This window comes from Maniola hyperantus, chromosome Z, assembly GCF_902806685.2.
Source record: "Maniola hyperantus chromosome Z, iAphHyp1.2, whole genome shotgun sequence".
NCBI lineage: Eukaryota > Metazoa > Arthropoda > Insecta > Lepidoptera > Nymphalidae > Maniola > Maniola hyperantus.
This window is the reverse complement of record NC_048564.1, coordinates 1,340,126-1,357,063: the sequence shown is the minus strand read 5'-3', so window position 1 is coordinate 1,357,063 and position 16,938 is coordinate 1,340,126. Positions and strand designations below refer to the sequence as shown.

At 43.1% G+C, this 16,938-nt stretch overlaps 1 protein-coding gene across 1 annotated transcript in view; it reads left to right on the top strand.

Moving 5' to 3' along the window:
* The window catches only part of Vps13B (vacuolar protein sorting 13B), an 87,642-nt gene that overhangs the window by 55,036 nt on the left and 15,668 nt on the right, over positions 1-16,938 (top strand). The window contains exons 49-65 of the mRNA XM_069508987.1: positions 37-175; positions 1,635-1,758; positions 2,177-2,292; positions 2,923-3,107; positions 4,158-4,298; positions 5,128-5,320; positions 5,836-6,020; positions 6,830-6,906; positions 7,430-7,614; positions 8,703-8,818; positions 9,494-9,582; positions 10,347-10,477; positions 11,503-11,672; positions 12,744-12,869; positions 13,686-13,797; positions 15,263-15,439; positions 16,179-16,334. Of these exons, the coding sequence (XP_069365088.1) occupies positions 37-175; positions 1,635-1,758; positions 2,177-2,292; positions 2,923-3,107; positions 4,158-4,298; positions 5,128-5,320; positions 5,836-6,020; positions 6,830-6,906; positions 7,430-7,614; positions 8,703-8,818; positions 9,494-9,582; positions 10,347-10,477; positions 11,503-11,672; positions 12,744-12,869; positions 13,686-13,797; positions 15,263-15,439; positions 16,179-16,334 (2,422 nt within the window). The remainder of the gene's footprint in view (positions 1-36; positions 176-1,634; positions 1,759-2,176; positions 2,293-2,922; positions 3,108-4,157; positions 4,299-5,127; positions 5,321-5,835; positions 6,021-6,829; positions 6,907-7,429; positions 7,615-8,702; positions 8,819-9,493; positions 9,583-10,346; positions 10,478-11,502; positions 11,673-12,743; positions 12,870-13,685; positions 13,798-15,262; positions 15,440-16,178; positions 16,335-16,938) is intronic.

The window sequence follows — 16,938 nt, the reverse complement described above, 5'->3', positions numbered from 1 at the left end:
TAAAGATTACACTAATTTATTGGACCTTACCTCTAGGAGTGGTGCCTTCAAAATTGTGTCTGGAGGTCAACTACCTATGGCATATCAAGTGACTCTCTATGGCAACACTGTCGCTTGGCGCTACCCGCATCCTCGGGCCATCACGCGGCTTGTTGCTTTCCCTATACCAGACCATGTAAGTGAAGGAATTCGTATCTCCAAAGTCAAGTTTAAGTTTCGCCTTTATAATGTGCTCTGAAGAGCTTTTTGACCTCATTCCACGCTCCTTTTGCTCAAGGACGATTCCAGACGACCGCGCCTCAAGGTCAGTTGACGTAGTCTATTTATATATAACCGGCCAAGTGCGAGTCACACTCGCGCACCGAGGATCGCTACGAGAAGCTCAAGGACGATTCCAGACGACCGCGCCTCAAGGTCAGTTGACGTAGTCTATTTATATATAACCGGCCAAGTGCGAGTCACACTCGCGCACCGAGGATCGCTACGAGAAGCTCAAGGACGATTCCAGACGACCGCGCCTCAAGGTCATTCGATGTAGTGTAAAAACCCGCCAAGTGTGAGTCAGACTCGCGAACCGAAGATCATTACGAGAAGCTCAAGGACGATTCCAGACGACCGCGCCTCAAGGTCATTCGATGTAGTCTAAAAACCCGCCAAGTGTGAGTCAGACTCGCGCACCGAAGATCATTACGAGAAGCTCAAGGACGATTCCAGACGACCGCGCCTCAAGGTCATTCGATGTAGTCTAAAAACCCGCCAAGTGTGAGTCAGACTCGCGCACCGAAGATCATTACGAGAAGCTCAAGGACGATTCCAGACGACCGCGCCTCAAGGTCATTCGATGTAGTCTAAAAACCGGCCAAGTGTGAGTCAGACTCGCGCACCGAAGATCATTACGAGAAGCTCAAGGACGATTCCAGACGACCGCGCCTCAAGGTCATTCGATGTAGTCTAAAAACCCGCCAAGTGTGAGTCAGACTCGCGCACCGAAGATCATTACGAGAAGCTCAAGGACGATTCCAGATGACCGCGCCTCAAGGTCATTCGATGTAGTCTAAAAACCCGCCAAGTGTGAGTCAAACTCGCGCACCGAGGATCGTTACGTGAAGCGCAAGGACGATTCCAGACGACTCCGCCTCTACAACCGCACCGCGCGCCACCGTAAGCAATTTCATCCTCACCACCTGGGTGTCTGGTGCACTTCGACCGTCCGCTGTGCCAGATCCTTCTTTACAATATTCCCTGCCGGGTACTGTAAATGCTTGCCAATCCATGCAGACTTGCTGACTATGGCCTAAACCCTTCTCGCTCTGAGAGGAAACTCTTACTCAGTAGTGGGCTGGTAATGGGTTGATATGATGATGAAATGCTTGTGGTTCAAGTCACCATTCCCTCTCCTCATAACATAATATGTACAGTTCTTGCAATTCACGAAGGCGAGTGGCTCATGCTTGTGTTTAAGTCGTATCGGTATACGTAATGTACACTGAATGTGTGCGTTTGCGAGCGCTTGCTCGCGACTGATTGGTCCGACATGCACGCACACTTACGCAATGCCCGTGTATCCGACGTAACCACAAGTAAAGTCCACTCGCCTTCGTGAATTGCAAGAACTGTACTATAATATTGTACAGAATGAAGAAGTGGAATGTGCGCTGGAGCTGTACTGCCCGATGCTGACGCGATGGGAGACGCACACCTACTTCAAGCTGCCCGTGTCTGAGCCCCGAGAAATGCTCCTCAGCCCTGCAACACCTGGTAAGAGTTTTAGATCATTTTTTCCTCCCCGAATTTTTACTGTCCTGACATTACATCGCAACTATTTTTTTTTAGTTCATTTTTAATTACGTAAATTATGAATTAAAAAGTGCAAAATAAGCGAGCGAAATTTACATTTGCGAAACGCATCGCCATTGGTCGAAACGGAACGTTACGTCACGATTCACGTTTTCAAATTTTTCTTCTATAGTAATACTGTCACGTGATAGATGACTGACGTGAATCGAGACGTCATTCAAGCCCTCCCCCCCTCTGCTTCATGCCGGATTGCCATCTCGATCTGTCGCGTACTATATACACATTGATAGTGGTACATAATTGTGGAGTATGCCATACCATATTTTATATTATGTTAATCGAGGCTGTTTTCTATTACTTTAGTTGATTCTGTACACAGATGCAGTATTCGCTCTGATGTGGCGCGTGCGGGCCTGCTCCGACGTGGACCAGGACAGAGCAAATCAACCTTTCGAGTTCGACGCTAAGAAGTTCATGCCGAGACAGGACCCTTTGGTAGGATATATTCATTTTGGCTTTTTTGTTTTCCGTACAGTTGGTATCATGAAGAGCTCTGATTTGTTGGTACAGTTCTTGCAATTCACGAAGGCGAGTGGACTTTACTTGTGGTTACGTCGGATACACGGGCATTGCATAAGTGTGCGTGCATGTCGGACCAATCAGTCGCGAGCAAGCGCTCGCAAACGCACACATTCAGTGTACATTACTTGTACCGATACGACTTAAACACAAGCATGAGCCACTCGCCTTCGTGAATTGCAAGAACTATATCTGATCTATTTGGTAGTATGAACTGCGGCGCGATGCGGTTGTCAATAGTGCTACCTGATTGGTTCGACATCTATAGTAGTAATATCATCTGAGTATCGACCTATCTTTTCGTTTACAGTATGAAAGTACAATGCATAAATTTTGAAAAAAAGTTCTCGCCATATTTACTCTATGTGTTAATTGTCATGTCGAAAGTACGGCAAATCGTACTTTTGATTTCACAGTTGACACACAGATTTTCTCAAAATTTACACACTATACTTTCTCTGTACTGTCGTCCGAGCTCTGTTTACCTGAAACCAATTTTAACAAATAAATCCGCACCAAGCTACAGCACAGTTTCTTTCTTACTAGTCTTCAGAGCCAGGCTTAGCCAGCGACTACTACAAGTACACCTGTGCGGTCACCGCAGAGCAGCTCTCGGGCGTGCTGCGCGTGGACTCGTACTTCGCGCCGCGGCACATGCCTCGCGTGCGCCTCGCACTGCGCCTCACTGCGCTGGAACTGCATGCGCACAATGAGCTCCCAGTGCTGCCCAAGTGAGTGCTTTATTACAGGACTACCCAGGCCAGGAGGACGCCCCGTAGACCCGCACTAGTGAGGGGACTGTGCGGGCATGCGAAGCGCCCCACTCCCATTGCTGTCTCCACCTGTTGCGTACTATGCCATTGTACACTTTTGACTGTCAATTGTTAGATTTGCAGGATAGTGATGTAATAACGCCAAATAATAATCGCGTTCCAAACGCATCCAGGTAGTAGGTACAAAAGTGGAAGGTTGGCAGCGCTAGATCTTAGGCTAACAACGCGTCATAATTTATGATCCTAACGAATATAATATAACAAAAAAAGAATTTTCAAAATCGGTCTAGGCGTTTTCGAGTAATCGGGGAACATACATAAAAAATAAAAAAAAAAAAAAAAAAAAAAAAAAAAGATTCCGACGAATTGAGAACCTCCTCCTTTTTTTGAAGTCGGTTAATAAATAGACATGAGTTTTAAAAGTACTCTTTCAAATGTCTTATACATTTATAATTTTTGGATTGCTTTTTAAAAAAAAAATATTCAAATTCAAATAATTTATTTAAAATAGGTAATAAATTACATGTACAATGATAATCGGTTGTTGGATTTGTAAGATATAGTGATGATTAATTACTACACGATCTTAAAACTAAAGCAACCGGGGTTCCAAACGCGCCCAGGTCTGAAAAGAGCGCACAACAAACTCAGCCGGGTATTCTTTTTATCATCACCACTTTACAAATTCCTCTGAGTTATTATACTCTCCTCAGCGCATTGGCCATGAAACTAGACAGTCCTCTCTGGAGGCGCGGGGATGGTGCGCACATAGGCGCTAGGAGACTCCCACGAGCATTGTGAATAGTTTTTTATAATTAGTTTTTAGTTAAATAGGATTAGTTGTTAAGTTAAGCTAGTAATAAGTACTAACATAGGTTAAGTAATTTGATTGTTTTTATACTAACACACAATTATGGGTTGATACGTCTGCAATATAAGTTTATTTATTTATTTATTTATTTTTATTATGTTTCAAAGTCAAAATAATATTTTGCGTGGTGTACGCAGACATGCCAAGGCGTTAGAAGGCTACTACGTGTCGAGGCCGCTCATGCGCAGTCACCGGACACTCTCCGTCAGCGTGAGGGACACCGCAGCGCACGCAGTCTTCGGCGCTTCCTCCAGATTACTTCTGGATACCTATCTATCGTAAGAACTTCGCAGAATTACTCTTCTACTTGAGCTATAGCTATCCATCCAGACTGTATGCGTCCACTACTCAACATAGACCTTTTGGGCAGCGCCGCACTACACACGGTCCCCGGCATTCCTCATCCATCCACTTTCCGCCACCTTTGCCGATCCAGTGGGCCAGAGGTCGTGTTATCCTATCTTAACCCTAAACTAAAGCTAAGTCGACATAATATCCACTTGCACAAAACCGCTAAGTGGTAGTTATATTCTGTAATACTGTTTTTGATAAGTTTTTCTGGTAATTGGTTCTGGTAAAATTGAGCCTCAATAGCTCAACCGGTAAAGGAGTGGACTGAAAACCGAAAGGTCGACGGTTCAAACCCCGCCCGTTGCACTATTGTCGCACCTACTCCTAGCACAAGCCTGACGCTTAGTTGGAGAGGAAAGGGGAATATTAGTCATTTAACATGGCTAATATTCTTTTTAAAGAAAAAAAAAATTATATCTAATTAGCTTATGATTTAAGTTTAGGCTGCAAATTACAAGTACCAGCTCTAGTTTTTGTCTAGTGCTTTGGTATACAAGTGGGGTGTAATGCACGTTTTTTATATCCATGTAAAAAGGTTAACTTCCCCATAATCCAACAAACACAAAAAATATTCTAATTCTATCGCACTATGTTATGCGTTATCTTTTTTTTTAGAAAAATCGCGGTTTTCGCAAAACTAATTTGAAATCCGGACCCGCGCTTTCCTGCTTTTTTTCTTTTCCGCTTTCTTTCAAACCCGGACGCCGCGTTTGGAACATTCTGCAAATATGTTTCAAACGCAATATTTATTTACAGAAGTGACATACTAGACAGCGCCACCGGTACGATGGAGCAGCTAGTACAAGAGTTTCGTGTACAAGGCACGGTGTCCTTGAACAATGACAAGAAGTTGCGGTTGCGAGCTGGCGATGTACGCGTCGCTTTGCACGTGCCCAGAGTTTGTACGCTGCGAGCACTCGCGACCGACTGGATTGATGTTTATAAAGCCGTAAGTATATAACTAAAGTTCCAGGTCTCCATCTCCGAAACCCCGTTTTAATTCTTGTCACATTATGGAGGTTTCTCTGTGCAAAATTTCGGCTTTCTCAGAGTCAGAGAGTCATTCGATGAGTCAGGTCTTTTTTTGTATAAAAAGATTAATTGAATATGCCCATTTATTGACAACCTCCCTGGCGCAGTAGTGAGCGCTGAGTATTATAAGTGGAAGTCCAGGGTTCGATTCCCGGCAAGGGCGTTTTGGTAATTTAAAATTTCTAAATTGTCTCTAGTCTGGTCTGGTTCGGCTTCAACCGTAGTCACCACTCTACCGGCAAAGCCGTGCCGCCAGGCAATTCGGCGTTCCGGCATTATGCCGCGTAGAAACGGATCAGGAGAACGGGTTGAATGAAACTTTCATACCCCTTCCAAGTTAACCCGCTTCCATCTTAGACTGTATCACATACCACCAGATAAAATTGCAAGAGCTACTTGTATCGGAATAAAATAAAAATCTGATGCATACAGGCCATGAAAAAAGATTCAATCATAGTGGAGTCAATCCAGAAAGCGAGTGAAAAGCTGGCCGTGGAAGCTTTAGAAGGGCGAGTGTCACTGTGGGTTCACAACAGCTGTTCTGCAGCGTTGCGGATCGGACAAGAGGGGACGGACGAGTTGGTCCCTTTGAGTGCTGGAGCTTCGCTTGCGTATAGGTAAGGGAGCGAGTGAAACGCTGGTCGTAGAAGCTTTGGAAGGGCGAGTGTGACTGTGGGTTCACAACAGCTGCTAACTGCTCCGTGGTGTTGCAAATCGGACAAGGGGGGACGGACGGACGAATGAGTGCTGGAGCTTCGCTTGCGTATCGGTAACGGAGCCTTGTATCTTCTACTTTTGGTACTTGTTCTATCGAAGGCTCATGACTTTTTGTGTAAGTACGTGAATATATTCACAATCAGCATTTTCTTATCCCTATAACTTAATGCAGTAACGTGTAGCTTATGGATTGAGGAATTGAGACCCCAAGTTCAATGATGAAGTCACTGCTTGGTACCTACAATATCATTTCCTAAATCTCCACCGCATGGGAGTGGAAAACTCTGCAGCATCAGAATTGAGTTGTAATTTGAATTTCAATTCAATTCAATGGTTTCGGAATATCTATAACTTACGCGGGCAGTAATTCTGCAGCATCAGGATTAAGGAGACTGATCGAAAAATTGATAGGGCCATTTCGCAGACCTTCTCCTTTTTGAAACTCGGTTAAAACAAGAATCAAAATCTGTTTAGAGTTGATCATTCACTCTTACTTATACGATTTATTTCTGTGTAGTGTATGAGTGAAAAAAACAAATACCTTTGAACATAGAATTTTTTTCTTGTAGGCTGCAATCTGGATTCCTCCATTAAGCAATGTAAACAACCGTCAAATCTGTTAGTATTGTTGCCTTACCTTGCAAAATGTAAAACCTGCTCACATTAACCAAAATAGGCGAAAGTGGGTTTAAGAAATAAAAAATTTCAGATGGCGATTGCCCATGGCACCAAAAAAGATACGCTTCGCGCTCGCCAGCCCATCTGCTGATTGGCGCTGGTCTAACAGTATGTACAAATTTTTTATGTTTGGGTTAGAGTGTTAAATTGTATATTAAAAACCTAAAGATTTACAAAGTTACAGGCATTTTAATTTTGGATTGGGAGGGTCTTCTATACCTTTTTCGCAAAACGAAAATTTGTATGAAACCGCACGAAGCTACTAAGGCATTAGTAAGGAGTGACGTCAAAATTCTATATCGCTATCTCTGTCTAATCAGAAATATTTAAATGCTTATAACTTTTTTGTTATTTGATCGATTTAATTAGTTTTTCAGTTTACGTCATTATTTTTATCCTAGTTTATAATAAAGTAATAAAAAAATTGGAGTCAAATGCCCAATTGCAATGGTTGTTTAGTACTATAATAGAATTAATTCGAGAGGTCGGGGGGCAAGGTCCTCCTAAGGGCGCCTCCTGTGAGGCTCGGACCACGGCGTAGGATGACGTTGGGATGGGTGGAGTTGTTGGACTACTGGTTAGTCTGTACGCCCCCGAGGCCGTGGCGATTCAGTAAGAAATTTGTCTACAGGTATAGCATTCTCTGCTGGCACCTGTCGGGTGAGACTCGAAGAGGGCGATGTCAGCAACGAGGTGAAGAGGATGGGGGGAGTGTATCTGTACGTCAACGTCAAAGACGTTGGCTCCAGGCGAGACATGTTCCTGTCGGGCCGACTCACGCTGGCCAACATGTTGCGGCACAATTTGCTCTACAAGGTTAGCTCCCCGCGGGGTGATTACGTATCTCGCGACAGGCTTGCGACAGGCATAAATCTCGCAATCATTGCTGTCAAACGTCCGGCTAGAGAGAGACAGCAATAGCCACAAAGCAAAATAAGAAGAAGAGAGACAGCAAATTAACTGTCGGATTGCTACTGCTGTCGCGTTGCTGTCGCTACTGCAACGTTTTACGTAATCACCCCGCCGGCCGCTTTATTGGTTCCATCTCTTTCTACCCGACTACGCCAAAGCCAAGAGGAAGGGTTATGATTTTAGCAGTCTATGTAGGTGTTTATTTACGTGTGTTCTACCTTGGCGCCTAAACCACTTAGCCGATTTTGATGCATGAGGTGTCAATCGATGTGTTATTATAATCTGGGTGACGCTACATGTTAAATTAACAAAATCAATATGGCGGACGTTGCACCTAAAAAAGTGGGGATCTCAAAAAATGTTTTTGCTATCGTATAGAGTCGATATATCAAATGAAAGAGGAGAAAATTTTGAGTGCATTAATATATACACTACAGCATGAAAATAAAGCTAGTGACAGAAAAACAATTTTACTATAATATTTCAGCGTTTTAATTTATAGATTAGCGCTTGACTGCAATCAAACTTGCTGGCAAGTGATGATGGAACGTATTCTAGGATAGGATAGGATAACGCTTACCTGAGTAGAAAGTACCTGAGACTGAGACTAGAGGTGCTGACGTGACTCGTGATTCGTCAACTTGTGACCACTGTCGCCCTCCCGCACCGCTCTACTACCACAGGAACCTACTTTTTTATTTTTTTTAAAGAATAATAGCCATGTCAAATGACTAATATTCCCCTTTCCTCTCCAACTAAGCGTCAGGCTTGTGTTAGAAGTAGGTACGACAATAGTGCAACGGGCGGGGTTTGAACCGTCGACCTTTCGGTTTTCAGTCCACTCCTTTACCGGTTGAGCTATTGAGGCTCTAATTCTATTTATGCCTGTAATTTACGAGTTTTACAACCGAACTAGTAATGTACTTGAATAAAACACACTAACATTTTACGCTAAAAGTATAAGCATGCACAAAAAAATCTTGTTTCTCCAGGTCCGAGCAAGGTGTTCTGAGAAGAACGCGTGGCAAGCTATCAGCTCGGGAGAGTTGCACGCCGAGAGTATCGGCCTGAGTGTGCTCTGCAACTCCGAGTGCGAGACTGTGCTCAAGTAAGTTTGACACTCCACGTTTGACTGAAACTGATCCGTAAAACCTCATAAGAAGGACTGAATACTACAAACTAAACTAGTCGGGCTAACGTCGACCGTCGACTAAACACGTTAGTAAAGCGTATTACGTAAAATGTTGCAGTAGCGACAGCAGTAGCAATGCGACAGTTCATTTGCTGTCTCTTTTCTTCTTCTTCTTATTTTGCTTTGTGGCTATTGCTGTCTCTCTCTAGCCGCTGTTTTGACAGCAATGATCGCCAGATTTACACCTGTCGCAAGCCTGTCGCGAGATACATAATCACGTGCTATATATGATTTCCATCACCCACGATAGTTTAAACCTTTCGCATTGTATCGGATTGGTAGACTTCACACACCTTTGAGAACATTATGGAGAACTCTCAGGCATGCAGGTTTCCTCACGATGTTTCTTAACCGTTTAAGCGAGTGATATTTAATTTCTTATAACACACATAACTCCGAAAAGTTAGAGGTGCGTGCCCGGGATCGAACCGCCGACCTCCGACTAGAAGGCGGATGTCGTAACCACTAGGCTATCACAGCTAGACTTTCTTTTTCTAAAATGTATGTGAAAATTATTCCATACTACCGTGATAGTGGTCAGAGTTAAGTTTTGTATTATATTATATTGTTATAGTTTGTATTCCTTTTCAGGGTTAAATTATCTACACAGGAGAACGGTTGGTCGGGTGACATACCGCTAAAAGAATGTCGAAAAGAAAATATGCCGTGGCTCGTAAAAGGTATTTCGATTATATGTATAGATTGCGACAAGTTGAAATGGCAATCGGGGAGGGAGCAGCCCCCGCGCTAACCCAGTGCGGGCGAACGCAGGTGTCTTGCGGGTATACGGGGCATCCCTCCGCCATTGCTATCTCAACCTGTCGCGGACTATAGTTACCTGTACTTAGTTTAATTTAATGAAAAGTCAGAGTCAAAGTCATATTTTATTCAAAATAGGCAGGCACCATTGTACATTTTTGATTGTCAATTGTTAAATTTAAGATAATTTATTAATGGTGATTATTATTATTAATTAATTAAATTTAAAAATTAAATTTTCAGTATATTTAATACAAATTCACAATATCACAGAACAGAAACCTAAAATAGTTTGCAAACATTTATTTTAAGAGGAGGGATGCATGCGTTAAATGCGGATAGATAACTTGAACTTTTTCATGTTATCTAAATATATAAAAGGAAAAGGTGACTGACTGACTGACTGATCTATCAACGCACAGCTCAAACTACTGGACGGATCGAGCTGAAATTTGGCATGCAGGTAGCTATTATGACGTAGGCATCCTCTAAGAAAGGACTTTTGAAAATTCAACCTCTAAGGGGGTGAAATAAGTGTTTGAAATTTGTGTAGTCCACGCGGACGAAGTCGCGAGCATAAGCTAGTGTAACATAAAGCCCATCTGAGAATGATTTCAAAAATTTCACCCTCACCTTTGCATCAGCTAGCTTGGCACTATGGTTTCCAAAATGTTTGTGTGCACAGTACCCAGTGGAGGCGAAATATCGTACACATCGGTTTGGTGCCGCGTCGTCCGCGGACGCAACGACCCCCGCGTCGTCGCTGCAGTCTGGCCCTTCTACATACTCCGCTCGCACTTGCCGCTCGACGCTGACGTAAGTAGCAATCACTTTCATGTATCACATGTGCAACTGACAGGCCAAACTCCTTTCCGACCAACCAATTCCCTTCGGCGGTGCTCTCACTAGATTTCAACATGGGGCTATCAACAAATTCCTGAAAGGCCGGAAACGCATTGACGGTTCCTCTAGTGCTGCAAATGTTCATGGGCAGCGGTAATTACTCAACATCAAGTGACCCGCCTACTCGTCTGCTCACTATATTTATTTAAAAAAAAGAAGTTCTGGGTGAGGTCTTTCACGAAAAAGAGGCTCCAGTCTACTACTACTAGATCTCGTCGCGGCTACAGAGTACATTGGTATTGGTCGCGGCAGCGGAAAGCTTCGGGAAGCTACGGATGTTCGCGCACCAATGGCACAAGAGGCGGCTTGGCACCGTGATCGTGGACGAGCAGGTGTTTGAGAGAAGCTCCGGACCGCGGGGCACACGGGGATCTGCGTGTAGTGGAAAAGGGGAGAAAGACTCAAATCAAGGGACAAGGACATAGATAAACAATTGTTAGGGAGTCAAGAAGATGCCCTCGGGAAACATGCCCAGAGCAAGTATAGTATATAGTACAGATAACCGAGAGGTTGGTGGGGCCATGGGAGGTGGAGGGTCGTGACTTCATTTTAATCGCCCAGTGCGGTTATCAGTTTGTTGATAACATCTCAATTTCGACTTGATCGTGGGATGGAACGTTTTTGACAAATTAAACTCGTTATTGTGGCTAATTCCTTTGTACACAATCTCTAAACTAAACTAAAATATCACGTCTAAATCTATTGCTATCCCTTTCATAATGTTGCTTGCGGAAAAGGAAAGCACTAGATTTAGACCTGTTAATTTAGTTTAGTTTGGAGATTGTGTACTAGAGAATCGACCCCATTGTTGAGATTACAGAGTTTTCTTGTACCCTATCCGCGAAATGAAGCTAATATAGCGCTCTCTCTGTTTTTGTATGGGATTAGGTAGAGAGAGCGCTACATTAACTAGGGTATATACTATTGAATGTTGTCAGGTCATGATCTCATCAGACACGGGCGCAGCGTCGTCGGTGCAAGACGTGTCGACGCCGACGGACGACAAAGTGCCGCCGCTCGTCCAGACGGCGCCCGGTCGCGGCTCTACCACGCACCTCATCGCGCCGGGCACCACCGCGGCCACTCACTCTCTTACATTCCAATACAGGTATAGTTATACTAGGTGGACGGACTTAATCAGATCCGCAACAAACACGCCTGTCTCCGTGTGTGCACATAATGCCAACAACAGAAGTGCCGGAGGGAGATCGCACGAGCAGCAGGGAATAATTCATAGCCACGGGTCACGACCACTCAGTCAAGAGTGAACGATAGGGAAGAAGAATAGTTATACCTATAGTCTGCGACAGGTGGATATGGCAATTAGAGTATGAGGCTGAGGGACGCCCCGCACATCCGCACGTCACTCGCGCTCGCCCGTACCCTGATTACCATTTGACCTGTCGCGTAATACTACAGCGTGAGGAGTGACACCATACTGTCGGTCGATGGAGACGTCTATACCAAACCCTATACTCATCCGTGTTTGTCGCTAAGCTGCGCGATTGCGGGAGAATGGCAGCTACAATGTCACGATCGCAATCACCTCTGATAGGTTGACGCTCGCTCACTATTGGCTACAATGCATTGTTGCAACAAGAATTGCACAAATTCAGCCAATCACAACAATTGAAATTGTAATAATGATTGATGCCGGTTTCCCGCAATCGAGGTGCGGGTGATAACGAGTGACGCCAGGGTGGCAGTGCCAGTAGCCGTACCATTATATTGCGGGCGACGAATAAATTAAACGAATTACGACTAATATAAATTTTGCAACTTAATTACGGCCGTGCGAGAGAAATAGCGACTGCCACAGCTACCGATAAGAAATTAGATTTTCAGTTAAAAGCAGAAAAAATTGAAAAGAAGAGGGGGACAAGAGAATAGATGCCATTAGATCCAGCGAGCTGTGGCAATCAACTAATCTAGTGCCACGAACAAATAATTATAAAACCACAAACTTAATTATAAAAAAACAAACAAAACTATCTAAGGACTAAGAGCGTTTGTGCACTCATCCGTATTCAGTTTGTATCCGTGATTCTTCGAAGTGGCCGTCATACAAATACGAACTCATTCGATTCGTATTTTTGCGGAATTCGTGATTCACGGACGAGTGCACAAACGCCCTAACACAAAAAATTTACAATGTTGAATGTAAAACAACTTTTGACAGAAATATCGAGTGTCCCGTGACGCGCGAGGCTATTCCCTTGCACTACGGGGTGACAGACACGTCGGTGTTCGAGAAACCAACGCCTGTCAACAACATTGAAGACATAGTGGAATCTATAAAACAATGGTAAGTTATTTTCCACCAGAAAAACAATAGCTTTTAGCAATCTGTGGTTGTCAAAACATGCCCCATCACCAATCTTTGGTTGCTAAAACATGCCCCATCACCAATCTTTGATTGCTAAAACGTGCCCCATCACCAATCTTTGGTAAAAACGTGCCCCATTGGCGATAATTGGTTACCAAAACATGCCCCCATTGCCAATCTTTGGTTGCCAAAACATGCCGCATTGCCAATCATTGGTTGCCAAAACATGCCGCATTGCCAATCATTGGTTGTCAAAATATGCCTTTTTGCCAACCTTTGATTGCCTTTGCCAATTCTCATACTGAGGGCAGACCTGTATTCTGTATGAGCCGGCGATGGGTGAATCATGATGATGATGAACCACTAGTATAGTTTTGGCATTTCACGAAGACGAAGTGGCTTATGCTTGTGTTTAACTCGTGTCTGTATAAGTAAGGCAGCTTGCTCGCGACTGATTGGTCCGACAAGCACGCACACTTACACAATGCCCGTGTAAACGACGTAACCACAAGTAAATTGTGAAGAACTGTATGCAATATATAGTATAGTTTATATTTTGCTTTAGTTCTGTGTTCCTTAAGTTTACCTACCTAGTTAGTTTTAAATACTCTGTGCTTAGTTTTTCATATGCATACTATGCCCGTGTGTTGTGGACACAATTTTTTATTATAAGTGTTAATTTCTCATTGGAGACTGCTTTGGTTTAAGTGTTTTTATATATATACTATCTAGCTAACTAATTGTAACTGTTTGTCTCTACAAAAAAAAAAAAAAAAAATGGATTGTGTGATGCAGGTTGGATCGTTCTGATAGCAACGTGCACCCGGGCTGGCCCTACTCGATAGTGACGAGTCATTGGCCTGGCTCGTGGCAACCGGCGTTGTTGCAGCCACGTTGCGATGTCACTGTTAGTATTTATTTTTTACTAGCTGATGTTTGCGACTTCGTCCGCGTGGAATTAAGTTTTTAAAAATCCAGTGGGAAGTCTGATTTTCCGGGATAAAAAGTAGCCTGTCACTCTCCAGGTCTTTATCTATACCTATGCAAAACACCAGCCAAGTGCGAGTCAGGGTCGCGCAACGAGGGTTCCGTAATACAGTCGTATTTTTTCGTCATTTTGCACGATAATTCAAAAACAAATAAAATAAATAAAAATCTGTTTTAGAATGTACAGGTGAAGACCTTTGATATGATACCCCACTTAATATAGTTATCTTACTTCGAAAATTGAAAATACTAATTATTAGTTCATGACCACAATTTTTTTTTATGTGATGTAACCACAACTTCACGGTTTTTAGATTTTTCCCCTACCGTCTGCTATAAGACCTACCTACCTGCCAAATTTCATGATTCTAGGTCTACGGGAAGTACCCTGTAGGTTTCTTGACAGACAGACAGACAACAAAGTGATCCTATAAGGGTTCCGTTTTTCCTTTTGAGGTACGGAACCCTAAAAATTGACGTGATTGAAGGACAAACCAACAAACGAATAAACCAACAAACAAACACACTTTCGCATTTATAGTAAGGGTACTGAATTAAGTACACTAGCGCTTGGCTGCAAATAGACCTGCTGGCAAATGATGAGGCATTCCAAGAAGCGATTTCGCTTATAAAACTGTTTTTAAACTGCTAACCATGGGAAAACTCGATGAAGTGGTCGATGAAAAGAGCTAAAACCTTGAAGTTTCCCTACGTGTTCAAATCAGAAATGAGGATATCCGTAGAGTAATCTATATAGCTCAGCGGGTTGCGAAGCTGAAATGACAGTGATGATGATGATGATGATGATGATGATGTGAATGAATAATGACAGCACAGTTGAATTGGAATTAAACTGCTTTGTTTTCATAGAATAACCCCCTTCCAAATTGACCCTCTCCATCTTAGACTGTACCACTTACCACCAAGTGAGATCGCAGTCGAGGGCTATCTTGTATCGGAATAAATAAATTTTAAAAAACGTACATTTAAAAAGTTTTTTTTTTACTTAGAACCTTTTAGAAGAAAGAAGAAAGAAATGCATGTATTTGTTGTTGGTGTCACAGATAAAAACTAAGTACAAATGTAACATTTTGTATTTTTGTTGTGTTTGGGATTTGTGTGGTGCTGCGTGGTGGTGGTGCGTATTGCTTGCCAAGTGGCTGCTTCTTCCTGCATGTTTAGCAGTGGGAGGGCGGGCGGTGCATTTCGCATGCTGCATGTTGCACCATACAGATTCGACCTGTTTCAGCGGATTACAGCAAATTAAGCTTTTGGTTCATTGTATAAATGTAACATTTTCATCTGTGACACCATCCAAATGGGTGTACAGCTTTTATAAAAGTACATACCATGTAAGTAAATATGGTTTACTGAACTTTATCTAGGTACGTTACCAAGCTGTCCGCGTGGGAGGGGGGTGTTCGCTCGAGCTACAGCTGTGCCCCGTGGTGTTGCTCGCCAACGCGTCCCCTGTCGCCCTGACTCTGCGCGCCCATGACGCCGCGCCGCTGTGTAGACTCGAGCCCGGTGTTGGTCTGTCGCCGCCCTCCGCTATCTTACAAGTAAGGTCTTCTGTCTTGAACGAAATAAGCATATAGCGCACCAACGCTTATAGCATAAAAAGTTTTTTTTGTAAAAAAAAACCAGCCAAGTGTTTTAAATAGTTGTCCGTAATAGGTAAGTCCGTAAAAAATGATTCCTAGGCGCCATTTTAACTCTACGGGTCTTTTAACTTTTCACGTAACCAATTTTTCTTTGAAATTAAAACATACAAGCATAGTTCTTCATTATATGTATCTATAATATTTCTCAAATTTTTAAAAATTGGACTACATTTACGGGGAGAAAAATGTTACTTATCGCTTTTTGTATGAAAATGTGCAACTAGAGGATCCTCGTGAGTTTATTTTATTTTTTATTTTATTTATTTTATTTAACAGGAAAACTTACAGCTAATATGTAAAAATGAATAGGTAAAAACAGAAGAAGATTAAAGCTAATGACAAGTTTTCACAGATAGAATACACATAAGAATAACAAAAAAAAAACTCGACTGGGGGAAAGAAAATTCAGGGAGAAGTAATAAAATAAAAAAATGAGAAACGAGATCTGGCCAACGAATTATTTAACTGAAGTATGAGCGTTAAAGAATTCATTGGCCAGAGCTTTCCGAATAGTGGTTCCAGTGATGCAGAATAGGTCCAAATTTTTGTCATTTTTACAAATTTTATTAAACGATGAGGCAGATCTAAGCATAAACGAGTTTCTACGAAAGTTGGTAAAACAATTGATTGTCCGCAGAAACCGTTCTTCCTGTCGGTGGAGATGGGTCGTGAGACGTTCGTGAGCGGTCAGCTGCAAGTGTGCAAGCAGGAAACGGGGCGCTACGGCAAGCCCGGCCCGGGACACGTCGCGTTGGACCACGCGGCCAACTTCGCCATACACTGCAACCAAAAGGTGCAATAAAGAAATTTTTTTTTTTTTTTTTTTTTATTTGAGTAACCAACAACATTTACACATACACAAGTATTTACATACAAAAGGATTTATAACTAAAGGACACATAGCATAAACGTTAACAACTGGCTAGTACATAAGATTTAGGTACAATGATGTTATGACTTTAAAAGGCAGTAAAGTAAAGCAATATGTAATAAGGAATTAGCACGTTAAATCGGTTACGTCTCATTACAAACTGATTAATTAGCTTTGAATTTGAATCTCTCTCTCTCTCTCTATCTATCTCTCTCTCTCTCTCTCTCTCTCTCTCTCTCTCTCTCTCTCTCTCTCTCTCTCTCTCTCTCTCTCTCTCTCTCTCTCTCTCTCTCTCTCTCTCTCTCACACACGCACACACACAGAATTAATGCGGTAGGTGAGATGACGACTGAACTTATCTAAATATAGTACCCAACAGGTCGAGATGGCAATGGGGGTCGGGACGCCCCGCACACCCGCACAGCCCCCGCGCTAACTTGGTGCGGAACAGTGCGGGTGAGCGCGGAGCGTCCCCGCCTCATACCCCTTCGACGTTTTACGGTTCCGTATTCGTAGAGTGTCTACG